The 24,026-nt window shown below is 39.7% G+C and overlaps 2 protein-coding genes and 1 pseudogene across 2 annotated transcripts; all 3 read right to left on the bottom strand.

Moving 5' to 3' along the window:
- Nucleotides 1-279: 279 nt before the first annotated feature.
- Nucleotides 280-1,217, bottom strand: LOC106823683 (olfactory receptor 7D4-like; annotated as a pseudogene).
- An 8,315-nt stretch (nt 1,218-9,532) lies between these two features.
- On the bottom strand, nt 9,533-10,471 carry LOC106823684 (olfactory receptor 7D4-like). Its single transcript, XM_014829505.3, has one exon. It carries the CDS (start codon nt 10,469-10,471, stop codon nt 9,533-9,535), a length of 939 nt encoding a protein of 312 aa, XP_014684991.3.
- Nucleotides 10,472-22,617: 12,146 nt separating this feature from the next.
- Nucleotides 22,618-23,556, bottom strand: LOC106823685 (olfactory receptor 7D4-like). Its single transcript, XM_014829506.3, has one exon. The coding sequence runs from the start codon at nt 23,554-23,556 to the stop codon at nt 22,618-22,620; it is 939 nt and encodes a 312-aa protein (XP_014684992.2).
- Between the last annotated feature and the right edge of the window lie 470 nt (nt 23,557-24,026).

Genomic DNA, 24,026 nt, shown 5'->3' with positions numbered 1-24,026 from the left:
ATAAAAAATAAAAATAAATAAATAAGAATGGCTGCAAGAAAGCTGACCAACTTGGAACTTTATGGACAGGATACAAGCAAGAAAAGTTAAAAAGGAATTACTGAGGAGGTTGTTAAGGAGAAATCAATACACAAACAAATAAAAGTGAAGCCATAGGTGCTTTGGGAATTGAAGAAATCAATCATGTCTTTTAGGTGTGATAAGGAACCAGAATATTTATATTTGCAACAATTGCTTTTGGGGTCACAGTGCCCACTTAGTTCTGAGGCCACTGATCCATCACAGACAGGAGGCTGTTCGCCTGAGCAGCCTTCCCAGGGCCCCTTTCACATCCTTGTTCCTCAGGCTGTAGATGAAGGGGTTCAGCATGGGGGTGACCACGGTGTACATCACTGAGGCAATTGAGCTTCTCTGGGAAGAATGGGTCACAGCAGAACTGAGGTAGACTCCCACACCTGTCCCATAGAACAAGGAGATCACAGAGAGGTGAGAGCCACAGGTGGAAAATGCTTTATACTTGCTCTCAGAGGTGCCCACCCTCATTAAGGAGGAGACAATCTGAGAGTAAGAAAAGAGAATCCCAGTGAGAGGAAACACAAGCAGCAGAGCAGTGGCCACATACAAGGAAATGTTATTGATGAGGGTGTCAGAGCAGGCCACCTTGAGTACTGAGCCAGTTCACAGAAGAAGTGTGGAATTTCAGTGCCTATGCAGAACGTCAGCTGCACCATCAGTAGAATATGAAACAGGGAGACAGAAAAAATGACCGACCAACACATCAGAACCAAGATGCAGCAGAGTCGTGGGTTCATGATGACCACGTAGTGCAGGGGGTGGCAGATGGCCACAAACCAGTCATAGGCCATCGCAGTCAGGAGGAAATCATCCATTCCAGCAAAAACCATAAAAAAATACACCTGACTGAGACATCCTATGTAGGAGATATCTTTGCTCTGTGTCTGGATATTCATTAGCATCTTTGGGATAGTGGTGGAGATGAAGCAGATGTCAACAAAGGACAGGTTTGAGAGGAAGAAATACATGGGGGTGTGGAGGTGTGAGTCAGAGCTGATGGCTACGATGATGAGCAGGTTCCCAAGCACGGTGACCAGGTACATGGACAGGAACACTCCAAAGAACAAGGGCTGCAGTTCAGGATCCTCTGAGAGACCCAGGAGGAGGAATTCTGATACTTCTGTGTGGTTTCCTGCTTCCATGCAGCTAGTATGTCTGCCAGGAAAGGAGATAAACGCAATGTTTAATGAGCATCCAACTGGCACCTCAGCTAGTGAGCACCTCGTGATTCCACCTTTAGGAAACTTCACACTTTGTTGAGTTTTTCCAATGACAGTGATTCATTCAGCCAAGTGGTAGCCCATTTCCACTTTAAATGTGTGTGATCATTCAGACTTTCCTTAATTTAGCAGAAATCTCTCTCTCTTTTCTCCCATTCCCCAAATTTAACTCTCTTATTCAAATCTACAGACATAAACCGATTTTGTCTTTGATAAAATTATTGTGTTTGGAATTTGGAATTTAGAAGACAATGATTTTGTCTTCCAAAATTATTGAAGACAATGGAGAGCTTTACTTTGGTAATCTTCACAATTCCTTCATTCTAAGAAGTCTGTAATAGTGGTTAAGACACAGGTTTTCCACTTAAACAACCTGAATTCCGTGACCTGATGGTTCCTATTGATGTCACAGTTAATTCTCATGTGTATCATTTTTTTTTCCCTAAAATTGCGGTTACTGCTATTACCTTCTGTGTAAGGTTTAGAAATGCCTTTGTACATAGTAGGATCTCAAACAGTGATAGCTTTTGTTATCATTATTAATCTGTTCTTTTTTAATCACATATTTTATTTTTTATTTTTTTGGAGCTTGTCCCTGAGCTAACATCTCTTGCCAATCTTCCTCTTTTTATTTTTCTCCTCAAATCCCCAGCAAATAGGTGTATCCTAGTTGTAAGTTGTTCTATTTCCTCTATGTGGAATGCTGCCACAGAATGGCATGACCATGCCTAGGATCCAAACCAGCAAACCCCAGGCCACTGAAGTGGAGCATGTGCACTTAACCACTCAGACACAGGGCCAGCCCCAACTGTTCTTTTTAAGGTAATTATTATTGATATATAACTCTCCCATAGTACAGTACAGACCATGATTTAGAAAATGGGATCTTGAATCAGACTTTATAGAATTTTCCTCCACCACCTACTATCTCCGTGACCTTGAGGAAGTTATTTAATCTCTCTTAGCTACAGATCCTTTACCTCTACAGTGGGAGTAGTAAACACGCCCTATATTGTTAAGACTGTTCAGTCAATTAAATGAGATGATGTATGTAATTTTTCTTGTTATTCCTGTGACATACAATGGACACTTGATAAATGTCAGCTTCCATTCTTAACATCACAATAAATCTGTCTTTCATGGCTATCACTTATTAAATTTCCCTTAAACTGGAGCTGCCGTCAAGGATGGAATTCTGATCATTATAAACACAACAGGGTTGTTATCTCTTTTGACCACCTTGCAGCACTAATTAGTGAAGATACCTCTGGCTTCCTCTTTCCTAGACTGCTGCCAGGCAGATTCTTCCAAGAAGAGGAAAAGGCGTGTGGACTACATATAAGAGGAGGAAACAAAATCTCAAAAGTATTAAAATAAAATACAAGGCATGTGTGCTCATGTGTACATGTTCAGAAGGGGAGATGTGTTGTATTAACTATCAATGCACTTAAATTTAAAAAGAATATGATTGATATATTGGACAAAAAATATTTAAAGTGTCTATAAATCATATCATCCAAAAAATTGAAAATTTAAGATTTGAAAATAAATATTTGTATTCTCTGGGGGGGGGGGTGGGAGGTCAGTGTTAATTCCTAGAGAATGCTAAATAATTAGAGAGAAAATATCATTGAGGACCAATTCATTTCTAGGAAGGTGGGTAGAAAAGACTTCCCTAAAATATGAATATTTGAGCTAAGAAATGAAGGATGGGTAATTTTTAATCAGGGGAAGTAAGGAAAGGACCAGCATTTTGGGCTGAGAGAACAGAATTCCTAGTTGCCCTGTGGGTCAGTGAGCTTGAGAATGGAAGGATTTGAGAGGCTAGTGAGATGGAGAACAGAGAGTGAGGGTCAGGAGGACAGAGTGCAGGAGGCCCACAAGCCCAGCATCCTGTACCATTCCTTGATGTACCTCTCACGTTGGTAATTTTACATTTATTTTGGGGTGCGAGGATGTGAGTGCTTTTGCTCACGATTGTCTTTCCAGGGACTTACGTGTCACATGACACATAGCAGGTGTTCAACACACAAATGTTAGATGTGTAATAAAGACTGAGGTGCAAAATGTCAACTGTAAAAAAGTATACAAAAAATAATCTTCATGCTCACATATACCAGAATACAGACACAAAATTTAATAGTAAAATTAAATGGAGGGCTTTTATATGTATTTTAAGAAAATATTACATCATCAATAAATAATACTTATTCTAGAAATGGGAAGCTGGTTGAATACTGTGATGTCTGTTCACATAACTCATCACTAAAATAGGTCAATGAAGAGAAATCATAATCATAGTTACAATAGAAAATGCATTTGGAAAAGTATAACAGTCATTACTGTAGTTAGCAGCTAGGATAGAGCCTCTCATTAAATGAGGAAACTGAGAACAATTTTTAAACTTGATAAAGAATAGTTATATTGAATCTGCAGCCAACAGGATATTCTACATTAAAACACTAAAATATTTGTGTTAAATTCATAAAGAGGCAGTTGACTCTAAATTCAATCACTCCATATTCCTCTGAATATTTCAAGAGACTGGTAAGATCAGTGAAGAAAATTGGCCTGAGTACACAACACCAGGAATAATTATGTTATTTGAGATGATATTACGGTCAGTAAAGTGAAACAACAAGAAGAAGAATCAATACAGAACTATTAAGTGGTAAAAGTGAGTCAAATCTGTTGCAAAAATGGTAAGGGCACATAGAAGAAAAATACAGTCACATTAGGAGCAAAGTAGACAATACCTGGTGCATAATAGATCTCCAGTGAGTGGCTAGTGAAGAAATTATTAGACACAAGAAATCCAACAGGAGTCTACAATTACGGGAAAGAGTAGAGAAGAAGTAGAGACTCTCTGGAAAATAACTCTTATTGGAGAATTGCTCTAGATTCCAAAAAGTGTGAGAAGGAAACAGAAAAGATCTAGTTCAGTAGATATAAGATACCTTCAAAATACAGAGACCGCACCTTCATAGACTAAATAAATATGGGACTGTCCCAGTCTCATTACTCTTGAGGGAAAGCCCAGTACCCATTCTCTCTCCTCTTTGCCTTCTTCCTCCACCAGCACTCACTGGGATACACTGACCCTCTCTGATGATTATCACTGGAGTTTTCTGTTCTCTGAGGTCTGTCCCTAGGAAGCCCAACTGACTTTGCATTGGGCTGAGATTACATAATTATAGGTAAAGGGCAACAGCAAGATGTTTAAAGTTTCCAATGTCTCAAGGGTTGAATTCTCAGAGCCTCTCATTAAAAAATTTGTTCTCTTGACTCTCCTCTCGGCAAACAATTCAGCTCCCTTGGGGTACAAATATAAGAGAATGGACAATTCAGCCAATGTGTCTGGATAGGCAGCAAAGGGGGAAATGGAATTTATTTCCTTCAAGGAGAAACTCTTCTTAATTTGATTTGACATAAAAAATACAAGGTGTCTTAGAGGGAAAGTTTAATTTCTGCAAGAACCAAACTCAGGAGACAGCTTTCTGTGATGTTCTTCTCTTGGAGTCTTTGGAGATTTTGGGGCTCACTTGGTGTCCAGAATGCAACGAAGACAAACAGATCCTTTCTGAAGAACAGCAAAGGGGTTAACAGTTTTGGTTTTGTTGAAAGGACTAATCAGATGAGGATGAAAACATCCCTTGATATTTGCTGGTGACATGGAAACTTTTGTTGATATTAGTGAGGGATCCACTTATGACCTCTCAATAGAGGGACAGGGTGGAAGTAATCAGGGAGAGTGGGTTGAAGAGTGAGTATTGAGGAAATATGTGTGGCAAACATAAATCATATAGAAAGTTTGTCCGACAAACAGAGGGCAGTGGTAAGACATATCCTGAAGTGAGTATCAAGTACGGGAGAGTTAAAAAACTTGTAATGAAAGATCTTTAAGTTCAAAGAGAATGATCGTATTTCAGTGGACATTTGACTACACAGGAGGTGTTGACTACATTATTCACAGGATGCAATGTACACTCCAAATCAAGGACAATCATAATGTGCTGTATCTCCAAATTAGAGAATACATGGGTCCAGAAATCAACCATTGGAAGTAGAAGCAACCCCATCTCACATCTCTCCCAGTGAGCCACTTGGAGAGTTTGTGCTTTAGGTTTTCACAGTTCTGACCTCTGCGTGTTTAGAGGTCATGACTCCTAAAGGTGTATAACTTCTAGGAGTATGACAAAAGTCCCAGTAAACGTCAAGCTATGTTGCTTCTTGGCATTTCAGGTCTCTCATGCCAAGAAGAGGAGTCATTGTCCCTGCAGGTGTAATTGACCCTGGTCATCTGTGTCATTGTGTGACCATGAAAATGGACATGCACTGGTACTCTGCTGCGTTCAGTCCGTGGCTGGGAGCAGCCCAGGAGCAACCTCAGTGCCAACACAGTGGGGGATGCAGATGGCTGTTGGTCAGTTATGCTCCCACAGTAAGACATCTGAGTGGTGCGACCTTGGAAGGAGCAGATTCGTTTAGCTGAGTTCAATTCTCAAGGAGGGCTGAAGGCTGAGGGCTGTCATATGGGTGCAACCCCTGAACCTGGAATAATAAGCCCTTAATCTGGAAGGAGGATCTGGGCACGGCAGCATGGCATTCACTGGAGTGCATCACATGGGACAATTGAATACCTTCTTTTTAATTGAGATACAGTTGACATACAATATTATATTATTTTTAGGTGTATACGATGAGTCAACATTTTTATATACTGGGAAATGGTCACCACGATAAATCTTGTTAAGATCCATCATCACACAGAGTTACAAATTATTTTCCTTGTCATGAGAACTTTTAAGATCTACTCTCTTTGCAATTTTCCAATATACCATACAGTATTAGAAACTATCATCACATGCTGTATATTACATCCCCATGACTTATTTACTTTATAACTGGAAGCTTGTCCCTTTTTATCACCTTCATCCATTCCTCCCACACTCTGGCAACCACCAGTGTGTTATCTATATCTATAAGTTTGGTTTTTGTTTGTATTTTCGGCTGTCTTGATCAGTATGTTAAAGAACAAGAGGTCAATAATTCTTACCACAGGAATTTAAATATGTTTCAACTTTAAGAAATTTATCTTCATTAATATATTTCAGAAATATATCAATACAAAAGCTGGCGAGTCCAACTGGAATCAAAATGAATTTGAGAATTTTTAACAGTCATTGCTGCAAATAGTGGTGTGTATGTGTGTGGGCATGGAGAAATGCTAGCTCTCAAAATAGGGAAATAAGGATATATCATCCAAATGAAAAATAATGTAGATTTTTCAATGAGATTTAATGTTCCCTTGAACACGGATGCCTTAAGAAATGACAATAAACATGCAAGAATTGCTACTATGAACCATACGTTGTAAACATTATTCTGACCATGGAAACACATGGATAAGATGAAAAAAGGGGACATAAGCATTGTAAAGTAAAAGACAAGTGTATCATTATTAGGAGACTAGACTTTGGAGGTGGAGAGGCCTGAGATCTCTGAAGATGCAGCCCCATGTGGGAGCTTCATCATCCGTTTCAACAAATCCCCTAGGGCACTTGGTTTCAAATTTTAGCCATGTTTATGATCCACCTAGATGGTTTATTAAACACAAATAGCTGGGTGTGAACTTGGAGTTTCTCATTTAGTAGAACTGGGATAAAGGACAAGAATTTGTATATCTAACAATCTCCCGAGGGTTGCTGGTCCTGCTGGTCTGGAGACACTTCCAGAGACACTTGTGTCCCTAGTACTCTGGTCTAAGAAAAGGTTTTCCTCCACTGTTTCTGTCCCCCTTCTCACCCCCCCCTCAGCCTTTACTGGGAAACACTGGTTCTTTCAGATGGCATCTGAAACCCCTGATGGTCCTGTCTCTTTCTCCTATGGTGGCTTTTCCCCAGAAAGTGCAGGGAAAACCTCCAGGTAGGGAATTCATAACCCATATCTCTGGGAGGCCCAAGAAGGTTTGCCTTGGGGACACTGAGACCTTATTTAAAGTTTCCAGGACATTGGGGGCTGAATGATCAGACCTCCTCATTAATAAAGTGTTCTATTGTCATTCTACTCTATAAACAATTAAGCTCCCTTCAGGTAGAAGGAGAATAACAGAAACAAAACTTTCTGCCACCTCCCTTTCCCTGAAGATAGCTGCAGAGAGAGATGGGTTTCTTTCTTCCAATTATTCCTTCTTTATCTGATACATGCAACATTTGCAGGCAACAAGATCATCCTCCTGGAGATTAAAAAATTTATCTTCCTTCAAAGAAGTCTCTCAGGTCTCCTTATGTTCCTGCCCTAATTCTTGCCATCCCTTCACAGGATTTAATTGCAAAGTTAGGAGTTTCTCCTTGAAGGATGTGTCACTGTTACAAGAAGCCCACTAGACTTGACCCTCAGAATCCCATTGTCACAAAAATGAAATGCTTAAGAAGGGTCCCCTTTCCAGAAGGGACCTCCAATAATTACCTTCTTTTTTTATCTCAAAGTACCTAAATATTTTCATGATGCTGTCTTTATACATCAGACTTTATTACCTGTGTTCGTTTTGGTACCCACAGAAGCAGACGCTGAGCCAAAGATTCATGTACAAGCACTTTATGGGAAGGAGCAATGAATGGATGAGAGACAGCAGAAGTGGATGCGGGGAAGAAAATACATCCAGTAAAGCTTGCATTATGTCATCTACCACAGGAAATGAGCAGAGCTTTTATCCTGTGAGTAAATTCTGAAAAATGGTACAAACTTCAAACTTCAGAATTATCCCAGCTAAAGGGTGAAGGAGAGGGCATACCCCACAACTATCCCTCAAGGACTGTCTCTGAGGGAACATAATTCCTTGTTACTTAATCCACAACATACTTGGCAAAGAAGGTTCCAGATGGTGCTTGCACTTGGCAGTCATGCAATGGAGATGTTGAAAGGATCCCAGAAAACATGAGACGACTGTCAACAGCATCTACTTCTCCATCCTTTCCCACAGACTCAATTCTACCAACATTCTTCTCAAAAGCTGAGCTAAGTTCTCAACACCTTCCACATGTGTGTAACTATGATTCCTGATGGCACCTCCAGAAAGTCCCCCAAAATATATACAACTGAATGATAAAGCAACTCTGATTCTATTATATTCATTATTACATTTTTTTAGGATCTTAGAGGGTATATGTCAAAATTGCAATGATGGAAAATAAAGGTCAAATAAAGGAAGTAAGGGATGCAAGGAGGGAATAAATGAAGGAAGGATGGAAGGAAGAAAGAGAGTAATGAAGGAAGGAAGGGGATGAATGGAAGGAACACAAAGAATGAAGCAACATCTCAGAGTTATTCTAGGTGGTATATTACTATGAATCATCTGAACAAACCAGCTTACAAATGTACATTCCTACTTTGAAGTTGAAAATCTGATCACTATTCTCATGAAAAGTAGTGTAGCAAAGTCATGGTCAGTTAACCAGGTTAGAATCAAACACAATCCCAGTCTCTTCTTTTGAAAAGTGGGGTAAATGAGAGAAAATATCTCAAAGAAATGTTTTCCAGATGAAATAAAGTGATGCATGTGAAAAGACAAGCGCAATCCTGATGTGGTAAGTGCTTTGTTGTGATGACTCTATTATTTCCATTCCATTTCTTCTGGAGAAAACAAGTGCACAACCAAATGTAGGTGAAGAACCTCAACAGTAGAGAGGATAATTTGGGAAACCACATCAGCACTTGATATGATAAGTGCTTTAAATCTAAAGTTACAAATCTTGAGAACGACTACAAGAAATCTGACCAAATGTGGAACTTTAATGCACAGCATATAGAGAAGAAAAGTCAAAAAGGAATTACTGAGGAGGTTGTTGATGAGAAACTAATAAAAAAAACAAAACTGGGGGCCGGCCCCGTGGTCGAGTGGCTAAGTTCACTCACTCTGCTTCCGTGGCCGAGGATTTCGCTGGTTCAGATCCTGTGTGCAGACATGGTACTGCTCATCAGGCCATGCTGAGGCAGCGTCACACATGCCACAACTAGAAGGACCTACAACTAAGGATACACAATTATGTCCACGGGTGTTTTGGAGAGAAAAAGGAAAAATTAAAACATCTTTAAAAAAATAACTGAAGTCATAGATGTTCTGGGAATTGAGGAAATCAAACATGTCTTTTAGCGAAGAAAAAGAACCAGGAGATTTAAATTGCAACACTTGCCTTTGGGGCCCACAGGGTCCACTTAGTTCTGAGGCACGTGACTTATCACACACAAGGGGTTGCTCGATTGAGGAGCCTTCCCAGGGCCCCCTTCACATCCTTATTCCTCAGGCTGTAGATGAAGGGGTTCAGCATGGGGGTGACCACAGTGTACATCACTGAGGTGACTGAACTTCTCTGGGAAGAATGGGTCACAGCAGAGCTGAGGTAGACCCCCAGGCTTGTCCCATAAAACAAAGAGACTGCAGAGAGGTGAGACCCACAGGTGGAAAATGCTTTATATTTTCCTCCTGCAGAGAACATCCTCATTAAGGAAGAGACAATCTGAGAGTAAGAAAAGAGGATCCCGGTGAGAGGAAATGCACACAGGAGGGCAGTGGCCACATACAAGGAGATATTATTGATGAGAGTGTCAGAGCAGGCCACCTTGAGAACCGGAGCCAGTTCACAGAAGAAGTGTGGAATTTCAGTGCCTATGCAGAAGGTCAGTCGTACCATCAGTAGAATATGAAACAGGGAAACAGATAAAATGATCAACCAACACGTCAGAACCAAGATGCAGCAGAGTCGTGGGTTCATGATGACCACGTAGTGCAGGGGGTGGCAGATGGCCACAAATCTGTCATAGGCCATCACAGTCAGGAGGAAATCATCCATTCCAGCAAAAACCATAAAAAAATACACCTGACTGAGACATCCTATGTAGGAGATATCTTTGCTCTGTTTCTGGTTGTTCACTAGCATCTTTGGGATTGTGGTGGAGATGAAGCAGATGTCAACAAAGGACAGGTTTGAGAGGAAGAAATACATGGGGGTGTGGAGGTGGGAGTCAGAGCTGATGGCCAGGATGATGAGCAGGTTCCCAAGCACGGTGACCAGGTACATGGACAGGAACACTCCAAAGAGCAAGGGCTGCAGTTCAGGATCCTCTGAGAGACCCAGGAGGAGGAATTTTGATACTTCTGTGTGGTTTCCTGCTTCCATGTAACTAGTATGCCAGGAAAGGAGATAAAAGCAACATTTAATGAGCATCCAACTGGCACCTCAGCTAGTGAGCACCTCGTGATTCCACCTTTAGGAAGCATCACCCTCTGTTGAGTTTTTCCAATGACAGTGATTCATTCAGCCAAGTGGTAGCCCATTTCCACTTTAAATGTGTGTGATCATTCAGACTTTTCTTAATTTAACAGAAAACTCTCTCTTTTCTCCTACTCACTGATTTTAACTCTCTTATTCAAATCTATGGACATAAGCCAATTTTGTCTTTGATATGACTCTTCCAAAATCATAGAGACAATGAATAACTTTACTTTGGTAATCTCCACAATTCCTTCATTCTAAGCACTCTTTAATAGTGGGTAAGACACAGATTTTCCACTTAAACAACCTGACTTCTGTGACCTGATGGTTTCAATTGATGTCACAGTTAATTCTCATGCGTATCATTTTTTTCCCTAAAACTGTGGTTACTGCTATTACCTTCTGTGTAAGCTTTAGAAATGCCTTTGTACACAGTAGGATCTCAAAAAGTGATAGCTTTTATTATCATTATTAATCTGTTCTTTTTTATCGTATATTTTATTTTTTATTTTTTTGAAGCTTGGTCCTGAACTAACATGTCTTGACAATCTGCCTCATTTTATTTCTCTCCTCAAATCCCCAGCAAATAGGTGTATCTTAGTTGTAAATCATTCTATCTGCTCTAGGTGGAATGCTGCCATAGATGGCATGACTGTGCCCAGAATCCAAACCAGCAAACCCCAGGCCACTGAAGTGGAACATGTGGACCTAACCACTCGCCCATGGGGCCATCCCCAACTGTTCTCTTTATGACAATTATTTTTGATATATAACTCTCCCATAGTACAATACAGAGCATGATTTAGAAAATGGGATCTTGAATCAGACTTCTTAGAATAGAATTTTCCTCCACCAGCTACTATCTCCATGACCTTGAGGAAGTTATTTAATCTCTCTTAGCTACAGATCCTTTACCTCTACAGTGGGAGTAGTAAACACGCCCTATATTGTTAAGACTGTTCAGTCAATTAAATGAGATGATGTATGTAATTTTTCTTGTTATTCCTGTGACATACAATGGACACTTGATAAATGTCAGCTTCCATTCTTAACATCACAATAAATCTGTCTTTCATGGCTATCACTTATTAAATTTCCCTTAAACTGGAGCTGCCATCAAGGATGGAATTCTGATCATTATAAACACAACAGGGTTGTTATCTCTTTTGACCACCTTGCAGCACTAATTAGTGAAGATACCTCTGGCTTCCTCTTTCCTAGACTGCTGCCAGGCAGATTCTTCCAAGAAGAGGAAAAGGCGTGTGGACTACATATAAGAGGAGGAAACAAAATCTCAAAAGTATTAAAATAAAATACAAGGCATGTGTGCTCATGTGTACATGTTCAGAAGGGGAGATGTGTTGTATTAACTATCAATGCACTTAAATTTAAAAAGAATATGATTGATATATTGGACAAAAAATATTTAAAGTGTCTATAAATCATGTCATCCTAAAAATTGAAAACAAAATTTAAGATTTGAAAATAAATATCTGAATTCTCTGGGGAAAAAAAAGGTCAGTGTTAATTCCTAGAGAATGCTAATTAATTAGAGAGAAAAATATCATTGAAGACCAATTTAGTGCTGGGAAGGTGGGTAGAAAAGACTTCTCTAAAATATGAATATTTGAGCTATGAAAGGAAGGATGGGTAATTTTTAATCAGGAGAAGTAAGGAAAGGACCAGCATTTTGGGCTGAGAGAACAGAATTCCTAGTTGCCCTGTGGGTCAGTGAGCTTGAGAATGGAAGGATTTGAGAGGCTAGTGAGATGGAGAACAGAGAGTGAGGGTCAGGAGGACAGAGTGCAGGGGGCCCACAAGCCCAGCATCCTGTACTATTCCTTGATGTGCCTCTCATGTTGGTAATTTTACATTTATTTTGGGGTGTGATGATGTGAGTGCTTTTGCTCATGATTGTCTTTCCAGGGACTTACATGTTGCATGGTACTCAACACACAAATATTAGATGCATAATAAAGACTGAGGTGCCAAATGTGAACTGTAAAAAAGTATACAAAAAATAATCTTCATACTCACAATACCAGAATGCAGACATAAAATTTAATAGTAAAATTAAATCGAGTGCTTTTATATGTATTTTAAGAGAATAGTACATCATCAATAAATAATACCTATTCTAGAAATGGGAAGCTAGTTTAATACTGTGATGTTTGTTCACATAATTCATCACTAAAATAGGTCAATGAAGAGAAATCATAATCATAGTTACAATAGAAAATGCATTTGGAAAAGTATAACAGTCATTCCTGTAGCTAGCAGCTAGGATAGAGCCTCTCATTAAATGAGGAAACGAGAACAATTTTTAAACTCAATAAATAGTTATATTAAATCTGCAGCCAACCGGATATTCTATATTAAAACACTAAAATATTTGTGTTAAATTCATAAAGAGACCAAGGCAGTCGACTCTAAATTCAATCACTCCATATTCACCTGAGTCTTTTCAAGAGACTGGTAAGATCAGTAAACAAAATTGGTCTGAGTACACAACACCAGGAATAATTATCTTATTTGAGATGATATTATGGTCACTAAAATTAAACAACAACAGCGAAAATCAATACAGAACTGTTAAGTGCTATCAGTGAGTCAAATCTGTTGCTAAAAATAGTCAGGGCATATAAAAGGAAAACACAGTCACGTTAGGAACAAAGCAGACAACACCTGGTGCATAATAGATCTCCAGTGAGTGGTTAGTGAAAAAAATGATTGGACACAGGAAATCCAACAGGAGCCTACAGTTATGGGAAAGAATAGAGAAGAGGTAGATACTCTCTGGAAAATAACTCTAATCGGAGAAATGCTGTTGATTCCAAAAAGGATGAGAAGGAAACAGAAAAGATCTGGTTCAGTAGATATAAGGTACCTTCAAAATACAGAGACTGCACCTTCATAGACTAAATAAATATGGGACTGTCCCAGTCTCATTACTCTGAGGGAAAGCCCAGTATCCATTTTCTCTTCTCTTTGCCTTCTTCCTCCACCAGCACTCACTGGGATACACTGACCCTCTCTGATGATTATCACTGGAGTTTTCTGTTCTCTGAGGTCTGTCCCTAGGAAGCCCAACTGACTTTGCATTTGGCTGAGATTGCATAATTATAGGTAAAGGACAACAGCAAGATGTTTAAAGTTTCCAGTGTCTCAAGGGTTGAATTCTCAGAGCCTCTCATTAAAAAAGTTGTTCTCTTGACTCTCCTCTCGGCAAACAATTCAGCTCCCTTGGGGTACAAATATAAGAGAATGGACAATTCAGCCAATATTGTGTCTGGATAGGCAGCAAAGGGGGAAACTGAATTTATTTCCTTCAAGGAGAAACTCTTCTTAACTTGATTTGACATAAAAATACAAGGTGTCTCAGAAGGAAAGTTTAATTTCTGCAAGAACGAAACTCAGGAGACAGCTTTCTGTGATGTTCTTCTCTTGGAGTCTTTGGAGATTTTGTGGCTCACTTGGTGTCCAGAATGTCATGAAGACAAACAGATCCTTTCTGAAGAACAGCAAAGGGGTTAACAGTTTTGGTTTTGTTGAAAAGACTAATCAGATGAGGATGAAAACATCCCTTGATATTTGTTGGTGACATGAAAACTTTTCTTGATATTAGTGAGGGATCAATTTATGACCCCTCAATAGAGGGACAGGGGTGGAAGTAATCAGGGAGAGTGGGTTGAAGAGTGAGTATTGAGGAAATATGTGTGGCAAATATAAATCATATAGAAAGTTTGTCCGACAAACAGAGGGCAGTGGTAAGACATACCCTGAAGTGAGAATCAAGCATGGGAGAGTTAAAAAAACTTTTAAGGAAAGATATTTAACTTCAAAGAGAATGATCGTATTTCAGTGGACATTTGACTACACAGGAGGTGTTGACTACATTATTCACAGGATGCAATGTACACTCCAAATCAAGGACAATCATAATGTGCTGTATCTCCAAATTAGAGAATACATAGGTCCAGAAATCAACCATTGGAAGTAGAAGCAACCCCATCTCACATCTCTCCCAGTGAGCCACTTGGAGAGTTTGTGCTTTAGGTTTTCACAGTTCTGACCTCTGCGTGTTTAGAGGTCATGACTCCTAAAGGTGTATAACTTCTAGGAGTATGACAAAAGTCCCAGTAAACGTCAAGCTATGTTGCTTCTTGGCATTTCAGGTCTCTCATGCCAAGAAGAGGAGTCATTGTCCCTGCAGGTGTAATTGACTCTGGTCATCCGTGTCATTGTGTGACCAAGAAAATGGGCATGCACTGGTACTCTGCTGCATTCAGTCCGTGGCTGGGAGCAGCCCAGGAGCACCCTCAGTGCCAACACAGTGGGGGATGCAGATGGCTGTTGGTCAATTATACTCCCACAGTAAGACATCTGAGTGGTGCGACCTTGGAAGAAGCAGATTCGTTTAGCTGAGTTCAATTCTCAAGGAGGGCTGAAGGCTGAGGGCTGTCAGGTGGCTGCCACCCCTGAACCTGGAATAATAAGCCCTTAATTTGGAAGGAGGATCTGGGCACAGCAGCATGGAATTCACTAGAGTCCATCACACGGGACAATTGAATACCTTCTTTTTAATTGAGATATAGTTGACATATAATATTATGTTAGTTTTAGGTGTGCAACATGATGACTCAACATTTTTATGTACCGGGACATGGTCACCACAATAAACCTAGTTAACATCTGTCACCACACAGAGTTGCAAATTATTTTTCTTGTCATGAGAACTTTTAAGATCTACTCTCTTAACAACTTTCCAATATACCATACAGTATTAGAAACTATCAGCACATCCTGTATATAGGATTTAATTTCAAAGTTAGGAGTTTCTACCTGAAGGATGTGTTACTGTTCCAAGAAACCCAATAGACTTGACCCTCAGAATCCCATTGTCACAAAAATGAAATGGTTAAGAAAGGTCCCCTTTCCAGAAGGGAGAATGCAAACACTAACAACTTTGGTACTGAAAATCAAGCATTTTGAAGAATGGAAATATCCTGAGAATTGACTGGGCACATGATGTTACTGCAGAGCTTGAGGAGATCAATTGTGATGGAGGTAGAAAGACACCAGATGAGTTGGTTGAAGAAAGAGTGAGCAGAATAGAAATGGAAGTAACAAGTACAGACCAAATGCTCCAAGAGTTGGGAGCAATACCCAAAGGGGAGTATGGGTCTATAAATGAGTGGCATTGTCATTGAAAGAAATGGGAATGTGGAACATCCCCATGATATTGGAAATTCTTACATTTCAAGAAGACATTAGTATATACAGGATAAAGGATAAGGGAGAGCTGAAGTTCTGCCCAAAGTTAGGAAGGGAAATGATTCAAAGTTCAGCCAGATGATTTTAATAGACAGTCATTAATAAAATAATTATCCAAATAACTATTTAATTACAACGGTGGCAAATGTTGTTATGGATGGTGTCGTGTCCAAACAGTTCATATATCTAGGTGGCCCTATAACTGAGAATGGGAGGATGATGGGTAGCACTCAGCCCGGCATCAATTTGTCTAACTCCTGACTTTCTCAACAGGAACTTCTTCTTTCTGTGCAAGTATTAGATTTGTGCTACCACCGGTGCAGACTGATGATTGCCAGACAAATACATTCGATCTCTGAGACAATAGCACAAGCACCACTTCTGTTCCCCCCTCACCTCAACCTTTCCAAGATTCAACTGATGTTTTATCCTCCTCAAAAGGTTGCTCTTTCTGTTATTCCCATACTGTGAAAGTTAACACCACCAACTGTGGCACCCACGGAACTGTTCTCCTCTCGTGGTTCTCAATCCCACTGATTTTTACCCCTACAGGACAACTGGCAATGTCTGGAGACATTTCTGGTTATCACAACTCAGTGTTGGCATCTAGTGGTTAGATGACAAGTATCTGTCAAAAATCTTACCATACACATAATGGCTCTTCATGACAAATAATTATATATAACAAAGTGTTAATATCATCATGGGTTAGAAATCCTGGTAAAGACCATTGAAGACTGATGTTAAAATTTTTCTAAAAAACTCAAACGATTCCCTACTATTTTGTAACAATATTGAAAATAGAAAAATGTCACAATATTTCTCCATTGATTTCTGCTACTTCATCTTTTTTACGGTGGTTAAATTTATATAACATACAATGTACTGTTTTAACCATTTTTAAGTGTGCAATTCTGTACACTTGGCATTAAGTACATTCACATTGTTGAGCAATTATCACCACCTTTGATCTCCAGAATTTTTTCATTTTCCCAAACTGAAACTCTGTCCCCATTAAATACTAACTCCCTATTTTTCTCCCTTCCACAACCCCTGGCACCCATAATGGTACTTCATGTATCTATAAACTTGACTGTTATTGATACTTCATGTAAGTGGAATCATATAATATTTATCCATTTGAAATATCTCCATTTGGTATTTCAAAATCTGAACTTCTGATGTCCCCCTTCCTTGCCAAATTTGCTCCACCCACAGCTCTCCGTATCAATGGATGCAATTCCATTCTTTCAGTTCTTCTGGCTCCAAACCATGAACTCATTCTTATTTCCTTTTTTCCTATCAGATCCATATCCAGACTGGCAATGAATCTTTTTGACTCTACTTTAAAAATATAGACCAACTGACCATTTATCAACCCTTACACTACTGTTCCCAATCACACCTAGATACCTATATCTCATCTGGTTTGCTACAGTCAGCTCCAAGCTGGCTTCCTTACACCCTCAAGTCCATTCTCAACCCAGTAGCCAGAATGATCTTTTAAAATCCTCATTATATCACTTGTCTGCTCAAAACTGGGCAATTAATCCCCTTGTCACTCAGAGTAAATCAAAGCAAAAGCCCTTCAATGGCAGAGAAGGCCTCACAAGATCAGCCCCTGATACCTGTCAGTCTCTTCTACTGTGCTTCCCCTCTCTCCCTCTGCTGCAGCTACATTCCCTCCAGTTAGCCTTTTACTCCAGGGTCCTTGTATTAACCTTACTCTCTGCCTGGGCCCCTCATTCCTCTGATATACACTCCTCTAAGTCATTCACTGTCTTCACAAATGTTGCCTTCTCAATGAAGTTTATGAAGACCATCCTCTACAACATGACAACCAACACTCTCTACACTCCTGACTCTCTTTATCCTGTGGAGTTTAGCCAAAAATTGTGACTGACACGTAGTAAATACTCAGTAAACATAAGTTTGATATATTGAATACATTAGTGTGGTTCTAAATGGCTGCCAGTGTCGTTGTCTCCTGAGCACAGTTGATTGGTTCAATGTGGGAAGAGGTCATGACTTTCTGAGGTAATTTTTTATAGATAAAGAGAAAATAAGTCCCATTCCTCTTTATTAGTGAAGCTATGAGTTATGAGTTGTGAGAGCGGCTGGTTTCCATGTCTCTTTCCATGTGGTAGCAGCTGGTCTGAGAAAATAAACCTGATACTCTGAACAGAAATTTTCATAATGGTTGAGTCCCTCTGTCCAGTGTCCAGCTGGGTTCTGCTTATCTATGTACAAATGGACCAGGAAATTCTCTTCTATCATTTGTCAGCAAAGCAGACCTGTCTGGTGCAGCCTTCTCTTCACCTGAGCCAGGACCATGAGATGATCATGCTGTGGGAAGATCAGAATTGCCACTCCAAAGTGCATCTCTTTTGCCTGATTTTATTTAAGAACAAAGGACTCAGAAAGAATCTTTGACCTTCCCATCAATGGCCTAGCGGAATTTAAGATAGAAGGCTTGTCCCAGGATGGAGCTAGCACTATACATAATTCTAAGTGTGGTAAAGTGAGAGGAACCTTGCTAGACCCTCTTTTATCAAAGTTCACTCTCAGGTCACATTGTCTATAGACGGCCCAGCATATATTTGTTCACTAAATATTTGCTTTTCCATCTCCACGTAAATTGCCTTCCTCTCCTTTGAAGCCCTGAACCACTACACACAATGTCCTCTTTTGCCTTTAACTAAAGATGGTATTTAAGGTGGCTTCAGTCATTTTGGTGAATTACTCAGTTTTCCTGGGTTTTTCTCCTGTATACATGTTATTAAACTTCATTTCATTCTCTCCTATTATTCTGTCTCATGCCAATTTAATTCTTAGACCAGCCAGAAGAAACCAGATGGTAGTGGAATAGTTTTTCCTCCTTTACAATGCCCAGTGAAAATCAGCAAGGCATGCCATAAGAGACCCTCTACCTTCGTAGCTCAAGGCCTTACTGATCAATTGTTGGCAAATTCTACCTCACACACATCTTTTGCAGCAGGTTGCCTAATAGCCTCCCAAATATGTTTGAACCTATGAATACGTTACCTTTGAGGGCAAAAGGCACTTGAAGGTGTGATTAAGTTAAGAATATGGAGATACAGGAATTATCCTGAATCTGAATGGGCTCAATGTAATCACAAGCATTCTTGTAAGAGGAAGGCAGCAGGGATACAAAGAGATTTGAAATGCCTTACTGTTAATTTGAAGATGGAGACCAATGAATTCTGGGAGCCTCTAGAATTTGGAAAAGGCAAGGAAACATATTCTCCCTTAGTGCTTCCAGAAGGAAAGCATCCTTTCTGGAACATATTAAATTTATTACCTCCAGAATATTGGTTTAATAATAAATTTGTATCATTTGAAGCCACTAGACTGATAGAAATTTGTTACAGCAGCAGTAGGTAACTAATACGTTTTTCTTCTAAACTCTACTGATCTCATTGCTACTCTTCTTGGTCAGGTCCCCATCATCTCTCCCCTGGACTATTTCCACAGCCTCCTAACTGTTCCCTGTGCCTCCAATTTCTCCCACTCAGGACAATACTAAAGTCCTCATATTACACACATTATTACATTATTGCTCTGGTTTTCAATTGCTTATGAAATCCTTAATATGTCAAATACACTCTCAATGGTCTGTCCTTCATCTACGTACCCAATCTTATTTGCAATACCTCAGCCATATGTTCCTTATATCCTCCTGATATGCCTAACTTTTGAATAGCTCTTGAACACCACTCAAATATACTCTTCAGTTAAGTTTCTACTCATTTTTTATTATTCACCATTTAAGCATATTCTCCTTTTAGAAGTTTTTCCTGAATACCAAGTATTTGCCAAGATGTGGAAAAACTTCAACATTCATGCTTTCCTGGTGGGAATGTAAAATGGTGCAGCCACTTGAGAAAACAGTTTGGCAGTTTCTTAAGAAAATTAAGCATACATTTACCATATAGCCCAGTAATTGCACTCCAAAGTGCCTACCCAAGAGGAATGAAATGTATGTCAACACAGAGACACATACACAAATCTTCATCACAGCGTTATTCATAATAGCCCCATGGGAAATATCCAAATTTCCATCGGCTGGTAACTGGATAAGCAAAATGTGGTATACACATACAATAGAATACTATTCAATTAAAAGGAAAAAAATATTGATGCTTGCTTCACATGGATGAACCTCAAAAATAATTGTAAGTAGAAGAAGCCAGATAAAAAAAGACCACATATTGTATGATTCCATTTATACAAAATATTTGAAAATGCAAAGAGCCAGAAAGTGATAATTGGTTTCCCAGGACTGAGGTAAGAGTGGAAATTAACTGCAAATGGGCACAAGAGTACTATTTGAGGTGATAGAAATATTCTAAAACTGAATTGTGGTAAAGGTTGCATAATTCTACAAATTTGCGAAAATAATTGAGTACATTATCATGGGTGAATTTCATGTATGTAAATTATACCTCAATAAAAATGTTAAAAAATATATGTCTAAATAGTTTTTTCTGTAATTGCTCGAGATGAGTTGAAAACTTTTACCTTTTTTTCCACAGGATTGCCTACAGATCAGTTTGGTCATGTTCACTCCTCTATATTGCAATCCCTTGCATCTCTTTGGCCCGCTCCTCAATTTCTACACTGCAGATAATAAATACAATCTGGGTTAAAACCTGATTGTATATATGAACTGAAGTCACATCAAATAAGCCTTTTGTCACTAATGAATTATAAGTTTTGAGTAATTTTGCAGTCTTTACTATGTCTCCAATAATTACCTTAGTTTTTCTGCTTTTTCTCCCCAAATCCCCCCAGTACATATTTGTATATTTTAGTTGTGGGTCCTTCTAGTTGTGGCATGTGGGACACAGCCTCAGTATGGCCTAATGAGCATTGCCATGTCTGCATCCAGGATCCTAACAGGGGAAACCCTGGGCCACCAAAGCAGAGCACATGAAGTTAACCACTCAGCCACAGGGCCGGTCCATCCAATAATTACTTTCTTTTTTTGTCTCAAACTACCTAAATATTTTCATGATGTTGTCTTGATACATCACAGACTTTATTACCTGTGTTTGTTTTAGTATGCATAGAAGCAGACACTGAGCCAAGGATTCATGTACAAGCACTTTACAGGAAAGAGCAATTAATGGAGGAGAGACAGGAGGAATGGATGCAGGGAAGACAATACATCCAGTAAATCTTGCATTATGTCATCTACCAAAGGAAATGAGCAGAGCTTTTATCCTGTGAGTAAATTCTGAAAAATGGTACAAACTTCAAACTTCAGAATTATCCCAGCTAAAGGGTGAAGGAGAGGGCATACCCCACAACTATCCCTCAAGGGCTGTCTCTGAGGGGACATACTTCCTTGTCACTTCTTCCACCACATATTTGGCAAAGAAGGTTCCAGATGGTGCTTGCACTTGGCAGTCATGCAATGGAGATGTTGAAAGGATCCCAGAAAACATGAGAGGACTGTTGATGGCATCTATTTCTCCATCCTTTCCTGCAGACTCAATTCTACCAACATTCTTCTCAAAAGCTGAGCTAAGTTCTCAACACCTTCCACATGTGTGTAATATGTGTAACTATGATTCCTGATGGCACCTTGAGAAAGTCTCCCAAAATATATACAAGTGAATGATAAAGAAACCCTGAGTCTATTATATTCATTATTACATTTTTTTTAGGATCTTAGAGAGTCTATCTCAAAATTGTAATGATGGGAAATAAAGGTCAAATAAAGGAAGTAAGGCAAGAAAGGAGGGAATAAATGAAGGAAGGATGGGAGAAAGAAAGGAATGATGGGAGGAAGGGGGATGAATGGAAGGAACACAAAGAATGAAGCAACATCTCAGAGTTATTCTAGATGGTATATTACTATGAATCATCCAAACAAACCAGCTTCCAAAGGTACATTCCTACTTTGAAATTGAAAATCTCATCACTATTCTCATGAAAAGTAGTATAGCAAAGTCATTGTCAGCTAGCCAGGTTAGAATCCAACGCAATCCCAGTCTCTTCTTTTGAAAAGTGGGGTAAATGAGAGACAATATCTCAAAGAAATGTTTTCCAGATGAAATAAAGTGATGCATGTGAAAAGACAAGCGCAATCCTGATGTGGTAAGTGCTTTGTTGTGATGACTCTATTATTTTCATTCCATTTCTTCTGGAGAAAACAAGTGCACAACCAAATGTAGGTGAAGAACCTCAACAGTAGAGAGGATAATTTGGGAAACCACATCAGCACTTGATATGATAAGTGCTTTAAATCTAAAGTTACAAATCTTAAGAATGACTGCAAGAAATCTGACCAAACGTGGAACTTTAATGCACAGCATATAGAGAAGAAAAGTCAAAAAGGAATTACTGAGGAGGTTGTTGATGAGAAACTAATACAAAAACAAAACTGGGGGCCAGCCTCGTGGCCGAGTGGCTAAGTTCACTCACTCTGCTTCCGTGGCCCAGGGTTTCACTGGTTCAGATCCTGTGTGCAGACATGGTACTGCTCATCAGGCCATGCTGAGGCAGCATCACACATGCCACAACTAGAAGGGCCTACAACTAAGGATACACAATTATGTCCACGGGTGTTTTGGAGAGAAAAAGGAAAAATTAAAACATCTTTAAAAAAATAACTGAAGTCATAGATGTTCTGGGAATTGAGGAAATCAAACATGTCTTTTAGCGAAGAAAAAGAACCAGGAGATTTAAATTGCAACACTTGCCTTTGGGGCCCACAGGGTCCACTTAGTTCTGAGGCACGTGACTTATCACACACAAGGGGTTGCTCGATTGAGGAGCCTTCCCAGGGCCCCCTTCACATCCTTATTCCTCAGGCTGTAGATGAAGGGGTTCAGCATGGGGGTGACCACAGTGTACATCACTGAGGTGACTGAACTTCTCTGGGAAGAATGGGTCACAGCAGAGCTGAGGTAGACCCCCAGGCTTGTCCCATAAAACAAAGAGACTGCAGAGAGGTGAGACCCACAGGTGGAAAATGCTTTATATTTTCCTCCTGCAGAGGACATCCTCATTAAGGAAGAGACAATCTGAGAGTAAGAAAAGAGGATCCCGGTGAGAGGAAATGCACACAGGAGGGCAGTGGCCACATACAAGGAGATATTATTGATGAGAGTGTCAGAGCAGGCCACCTTGAGAACCTGAGCCAGTTCACAGAAGAAATGTGGAATTTCAGTGCCTATGCAGAAGGTCAGTCGCACCATCAGTAGAATATTAAACAGGGAGACAGATAAAATGATAAACCAACACGTCAGAACCAAGATGCAGCAGAGTCGTGGGTTCATGATGACCATGTAGTGCAGGGGGTGGCAGATGGCCACAAATCTGTCATAGGCCATCACAGTCAGGAGGAAATCGTCCATTCCAGCAAAAACCATAAAAAAATACACCTGAGTGAGACATCCTGTGTAGGAGATGTTCTTGCTCTGTGTCTGGATGTTCACTAACATCTTTGGGATGGTTGTGGAGATGAAGCAGATGTCAACAAAGAACATGTTTGAAAGGAAGAAGTACTTGGGGGTGTAGAGGTGAGAGTCAGAGCTGATAGTCAGGATGATGAGCAGGTTCCCGAGCACAGTGACCAGGTACGTAGACAAGAACACCCCAAAGAGCAAGGGCTGCAATTCTGGATCCTCTGAGAGACCCATGAGGAGGAATTCTGATACTTCTGTGTGGTTTCCTGCTTCCATGTAGCTGGTGTGGAAGAAAGCAGAAATAATGTTTAATGAACATGCAACTGACACCTTAGCTAGAAAGCATCACTTGATTCCACCTGTAGCTGGACAAACTTCACCCTCTGTTGAGTCTTTCCAATGAATGATTCCCTCAATCAATTAGTACCCATTTCCATTTTATATGTGTGTAACAATCAGACTTTCTTTAATTAAGCAGAAATCTCTCTCTCTTTACCTCCTACTCACTGGTTCTAATTTTCCTATTCAAATCTGTGGACATAAACCAATTTTGTCTTTGATATGACTCCTCCAACATCATTGAAGACATTGAAGAACTTTTCTTGGGTAATCTCCCTACTTCCTTCATTCTAATAACTGTAATAGTAATTAAGACCTGGGGTTTCAACCCAGACAACCTTAATTCTGTGATCTCATGCTTCCTATTGATGGTACAGTTGACTCTTATATGCCATAATTTTTTTCTT

The sequence above is a fragment of the Equus asinus genome, chromosome 20 (genome assembly GCF_041296235.1).
Source record: "Equus asinus isolate D_3611 breed Donkey chromosome 20, EquAss-T2T_v2, whole genome shotgun sequence".
Taxonomy (NCBI): Eukaryota; Metazoa; Chordata; class Mammalia; order Perissodactyla; family Equidae; genus Equus; species Equus asinus.
This window is presented reverse-complemented; position numbering and strand designations above follow the sequence as displayed.